Source organism: Felis catus, chromosome B1, assembly GCF_018350175.1.
Source record: "Felis catus isolate Fca126 chromosome B1, F.catus_Fca126_mat1.0, whole genome shotgun sequence".
NCBI lineage: Eukaryota > Metazoa > Chordata > Mammalia > Carnivora > Felidae > Felis > Felis catus.
Window position 1 is genome coordinate 149,497,735 of NC_058371.1, and position 6,593 is coordinate 149,504,327.

General features: G+C 37.6%; 1 protein-coding gene across 1 annotated transcript in view; it reads left to right on the plus strand.

Moving 5' to 3' along the window:
• Window positions 1–4,673, plus strand: part of LOC101099548 (transmembrane protease serine 11F) — an 88,338-nt gene extending 83,665 nt beyond the window's left edge. Inside the window, exons 10-11 of the mRNA XM_003985344.4 lie at window positions 527–669; window positions 4,515–4,673. Of these exons, the coding sequence (XP_003985393.2) occupies window positions 527–669; window positions 4,515–4,673 (302 nt within the window). The remainder of the gene's footprint in view (window positions 1–526; window positions 670–4,514) is intronic.
• The last annotated feature ends 1,920 nt before the right edge of the window (window positions 4,674–6,593 follow it).

A 6,593-nucleotide genomic window follows, 5' to 3' on the forward strand; every position in this document is an offset into this window, starting at 1 on the left:
CACACACACACACTATTACATGTAGTTGTAAGGATTTCTCCTTTTTTTTATGTTTATTTATTTCTGAGACAGAGACAGAGTATGAGTGGGGGAGGGGCAGAGAGAGATGGAGGGACACAGAATCCGAAGCAGGCTCCTGGCTCTGAGCTGTCAGCACAGAGCCCGACGAGGGGCTCAAACTCACAGACCGCGAGATCATAACCTGAACTGAAGCTGGACGCTCAACCGACTGAGCCACCCAGGCACCCCAGTTGTAAGGATTTCTAATGGCTTGAAGATTCACAGATATGATATAATATTGGGGTATGCATATGCATGGTTCCTTGAATTTAGACATTTATGATACAGAACATAAATAAGGCAATAATTAATTATAATTAATGTTAATAAAATAATCTTTTGATTTTGTGCTTTTGTTCCTAGAAATATACAACACATAGTTATTCCATGTCTTAGATACAGTTATATTCAAAGAACATATTTTTGCTTGTGTGTGTGTGTTTGTATGTGTGTGTTTATAAAATAGGACCCACGCAAAACAAACTTCGGCAAGCCAGGGTGGAAACCATAAGCACAGATGTGTGTAACAGAAAGGATGTGTATGATGGCCTGATAACTTCAGGAATGCTATGTGCTGGATTCATGGAAGGAAAAGTAGATGCGTGTAAGGTAAGTCCAAAGTCAAGTTCAAAACTTTGAAAAGAAAATTCCCATTAGCTATTTATAAATTTGGCATACATTTCCCCTAGCAGATAAAAGTCATCTATTTCACCAAGAATTCAGCTTATTTAATAATCATAATTTAAAAAGTTCTTGTATTAAGTATTTACTGTATGTCAAGCCAAGTGCTTATTTCATTTAAAATAGTGAAATCAAAGAGGTACGATTTTTACAAATTGGGAGATTAAAGTCTATTGCTCCCTATTTTTGGTTCAAACAATTACTCTTCTGTTCTATTGTTATTTTCTTAAACAGAATTGGAAACAAAAGACAGAGAAACCTCTCCTCTGAAGATCACCTTCTTCAGCTCTGGCATCATATCTCATGTATCTTACTTTCATCTCCTGGCCTCCAAGTGTCTGTGTCCCTCCCACTATTAATGATGTTAACACCTGAAACAGGTTTCTTGTCCATCCCAAGCCTGCATTATTAACACTGGCTCATTTAAATGCTGGATCCTTAGTTCCTAGACCTCCTACTCCCATTGATCTCCACTTCTGAGCCACATTTCTAGGGCCACATTTTGAGCCTTTCATCTCTAAGAACACTGATTCCCCAATCTTCCTATTTAACTTCCTGCCTGCATGTCAAGCTATTCCTGCTCCCTTGGCCATACCCTTTATATTATACCCTTGTCTACCCATCCTCACTCCCCAACTTACACAGCCTACACAAATGTACATTATGTCCCTTCTTTGTTTTATCTTTACCTTCACCTTCTATTGCCATCCAACAGACAATTTATTTAGATGGTTTATTGTCTGTCTCTCCCACTAAACTAGAATATAAACTTCAAGAAGGTACGGATTTGGGGGGGGAGTCTATTTAATTCACTATTGTATTAACAACACCTAAATCAGTGTCTGGCACAGATATTTGTTGGCCAAATAAAATACCACTTTTCTTCAACTTCATAAAGACCTATAGACCATCGCTTCTCTGCTTTATCACATTCCATTAATCCTTTCTTCCATTGTCCACTTGTCCAATTTAGATTTCACTATTAATCATTTTTTGAACACTTTTGCTAATATCCTAAGTTCTCTTGTTGATCTGTCTTTTCAGTGTTTCTGTCTGACAAAGTCCCAAAACCGGAAGAACTTTACAATCTACTCTCTCTCTCTGCCTGCACCAAGGATGTCAAATGCTCCTGGAAAAAATACAACACAACACATTGGTTCCACTTTAGGTTTCAGATAACAAAAGTGACAATCCTACTATTTTTTTTTCCAAATCTACCTTTCTCTGAACTTACTCAACATTTTCCACTTTCCTTAACTTCTGGTTTTTTTCAACCTCTTTATTTTCAACTGATAATTTTGCTTCCCAGTTTTCAAAGAAAAATAGAAATTGTAAGTGAAGAATTGCTTCATCTTCCAACACCATGAATGCAGACCTGCCTTCATCTGAACCCATAGTTAACATAGTTAACATTTCTCTTATACCTAGCTCCTTCTCTACTCATATCTCTCAAGTTAGGGGGGAAAAACCTCTAACTTTTTCTTGACTTATAATGCCTCCAGCTAGCACTGCATCTTATCTCTTTACCGTGAAATATTTGGGAAAATGTCTATATCCATTGTCTCAATTTTCTCACCTCTCACTAACTCTTCAAACCATTTCAGTATGATTTCTGCCCTTTCACTTCAAAATAGCTCTTCCTGAGGTTTTCACTAACCCACCAATGCCCTTCAGTAAATGTATTTTTGTCCTATTCCTTTTTTTCCCCTCTTAGCACCATTTAATAATGCCTACCACTCCCTCTTTCTTGTCTTCCTTGGCTTATAATGATTTTCAACTTGCACCTCTGTCTACTTCTTCTCTGTTTCCTTTTCAGGTTCATTCTCTTAATCTCAGCCATTGATCTATTCTATGTCTGCTCCTCTTTTTACTCTATACTTTCTCCCTAGAGGATCTGATTTTCCTCTTTAGCTTCAAATGCCATCCTTTGACAGATGATTCATGAATTTATACGTTTAGCCCCAACCTCCCCTTTTATCTCCAGATTTATATATTCAACTCCTACTTGACAACTCCCCTTGGATATTTCAAAGATATCTCAAATTCAAAATGCTGCACCTGATTCTGTTCTTTTTCCCTCCCCACCTGACCCTCTTCCTTTATTTTGTCTCTGTGAATGGCATCCCTTTTCACTCTGTTAAAGCAGAAAACTAGAAGACATTCTAGCTTTCTTTCCCTCCCCCATACCCAACAGATTACCTAATCCCATGGATTTTACCTCCTTTTCCCTACTTTTTCCTCACACTCCCCGATCTAAAGGAATTATTCATCTAGCTCATTTCCTTATATTCACACTTATGCTCCTATAGTCCATTAGTCAAATGAAAGCCAGGATGATTTACAAGATGTTAATCTGATCTTGTAAGCCTCCTTCTTAAAACACTCCAGTGGTTTACCTTCAGTCTTAAGATAGAAAATATAACTTCTAAGCAAGACCCTCAGGGTTTCTCCAGGACTAGTTTTCTTGACCTTTACAGACTCATCACAGTCACTTGCCCCCTTGTTACCTTCTCTTCAGTACTCCTTTTTATCCACGCTGCCCCAGGCTTTTGCATATGCCAGGTTTCTTCATGTCACAGAGCATTTGCAGTACTGTTCCCTTTGCCTAGAACATGTTATATAGCCACCTCCCTTTTCATAAAGGTTAAATTCTTTAGATATCAGCTCAATTACATCTCATCAAGGAAAACTTTCCTGACCTCCCTGACCAGTCCTATTCCCCTATGTATGTTTCCATAGCATTTACCATAGTAGTCACCTTGCATTTATTTGTGGGCTTGTTTAATTTAATTTGAGAGACAGAGACAGAACATGAGTGGGGAGGGGCAGAGAGCAAGAGAGACACAGAATCTGAAGCAGGTTCCAGGCCTGAGCCTGGGACACATAGCTGGAACTTATTAAGTACTTCACAAAAGAATAAATGAATGAGGTAGAACAGGCACAGAGAGCTTACATATTTTACCCTAAATCACATAGCCAGTAATTGATAGAGCTAATCCTAAAACATAAGCGGTTCAAATACCAAGACCACACTTTTAACCTCTACATGTATATCTGTTTATGTACTTAACTGTCCTTATTCCAAAACAGATTTAGGAGTGTTTATATAAAATTCAGCAAGCAAGCATAATTATAATTAGGTGCATGAAAGCCAAGGAGACCAAGAATCAGTCTATAACATTGAGTCTAGCTAAGAATATTCGGAGATCATCAAAACTTTCCACCTATTGCCCTATATACTAATTTCATATTTAATATTTTGTATATATACTTACTAACCCATGCAAAAAGCATCTAATGAAACTAGCAAGGGGGCACCTGGGTGGCTTAGTTGGTTAAGCGTACAACTCTTGATTTCAGCTCAGGTCATGATCTCATGGTTCCTGAATTTGAGCCCTGTATCAGACTCCATGCTGACGGTGTGCAGCCTGCTTGGGATTGTCTCTCTCCCTCTCTCTCTGCCCCTCCCCAACTTATGCTAATGCTCTCTCTCTTTCTCTTTCTCTCTTTCTCTCAAAATAAATAAACTTAAAAAAAACCTAGGACTTAAAAAAAAACAAGGATGCTGAACCAGAAATAATGTAACCATTGCACTTTAAAGTTTAGAATAAAATTTTAAGTCAATTCAGAGAAACATTATATAATCTATCTCTAGTCTGGCTGCATGTTCTGCATGCCAATTTCCTTTTTGTCTGTGGAAGGGAGATGATTGCAGTGACCTACCTCCCGAGTAAGAGTTTATAATTCTAAATATATTTTTGTTTTTTCTCAAGGGCGATTCTGGTGGTCCTCTGGTTTATGATAATCATGACATCTGGTACTTAGTTGGTATAGTAAGTTGGGGACAATCATGTGCTCTTCCCAAGAAACCTGGGGTCTATACACGAGTGACTCAGTATCGAGGATGGATTGCCTCAAAGACTGGTATCTAGTGTGAATTGTCTATGAATTATATGCATGGCATATGAAGCTGAAATTCCTGCATATTGTATATTATTTATATTCATGCGGTTTGGATCAGTGCTTTTTCTGGATGTCAAGAAATCCTCTGACTCAGACCTATGTAATATCATGAAGTGGTCTTTGCACACAAGTGACCGAACTCTTTCTCTACCCTGTGGGAGGAAGACAGAGCAAATGGCAATAGCACCAACTCCTCACAAGGGAAACTGTGGTACTTATAATAAGAGGACTATTTATAATGGTTTCCCCCAGTGGAAGACAAGGAACATCATTTTTCACAGGATACGATGAGCTGCCAGGGCTGCCAAAAACTTACTCAGAGTATATCCTGGAGCACCTGTGACTCTTGTATCAAACAGCTGTCTTCCCTGAGAATTCAGAGCTTCAACATTCAAAGACTGATGGCTGGACGTTCACTGGCTAGAATGGAGAAGCATGGAATTACAATATAACTTGAACTCTAACCTGTGTTTCTAAATAATAATACAAAGCATTATCATTAATAAGACTTGTGATTTAGAAGATGTTTGGGTGTACCTGAACTTGCTGTTAACACTATACACAAAGACTAGCTTCAGGATAAAAGCTGTATTGTGAAGAAGTGTTTCTGATTTATTCTTTAACAGTATCTTGCCATCCATATATCAATTGAAGTCAGGCCAGAAAGAAGAAAAAGAAGAATCTTGGGAGCATTTTTCCATGTGTACGAGGAGGATAAAAAGAACTGATGGGACATAGGCTAGTTGAGTTGCTTTCAAATGATTAAGAGCAAGAAAAACACACCTTAGATTTTCGGTGGAATGAGCTATCCAATTATTTATTTAGAAATATGTACAGCAGCATACAGTAACTGGTGCTTTTGTAAGCATAGAATTGTAAAGTCTTCAGCTCTCTGCCAGGTCAGATATCTATCAGGTTGGGAGAATTGATTTGCGTAAGCACTTCGGACAGTGCCTCACATATATTGAGCACTATGTGGATATTTCCTGTATGTGGAGGAAAGGAATGCCTCCATGAGTTTTAAGATAAATTAACTTTGTCGAATGAGTGAATGGCTTTGGGACTTAAATACAGCTCAGAGTCTAATGGCAGAGAGCACAGCCTTTGGAACCAGACTGCCCAGGCTAAATGTTGGCTTTGCCACGTATGAACTGTGTGTCCTGATGCAGGTTTCTTGACATCTCTGTGCATTAGCACTTTTATCTCTACAATTAGAATAAAAATAATACCTACCTCACATGGTTGTTATGAGGATTAAATGCATTAGTAAAAGTAAAGCACTTGGAACAGTGTCTGCACACAGTAGTCTCTCAATATGAACTAGCTACTCTCAATTATTATTAATGTGCTTTGGACTCAATAAAACAGTATACTTTTTAAAAGCAGTCCCTTCTTTAAAATCATGTAATTTATTTAAGAATGCTTAAATTACACTGCAAAAAAAAAACCCTAAGGGATCTACCGGATTTTCAAAATCATGTTTTGATATCTCAATATGTTTAGGACTATGTCTGGTTATAGACATAGTTGTAGGGAGTGTGGTCATCAGTCACCGGGGTTGTGACTACAGAGATGCAGCAGTATTCATCTTCAGGGTTCACTTGTATGACCAAAGTGCTTGATTTCTTGTTCTGATATATCAGAGAAAAATCTAGCCTTTCTATTTCTTTAATGACAAAGTTTTGTTAATTTACATGTATGTATGTTTATCTGTAATATATGTAAACAAGATAAATATAACTTAAAAACTTTCCTAGTTATCATTTACATCTTAATATTGAGATACAAAAGGGTCATCTCACACTCTCCTTTAAAAGGAAAATGTCACCAAATTTCTGAGTTGATGACTGCTAATAACTAAATATCAATAGAAGAAGCAGAGTAAAAAC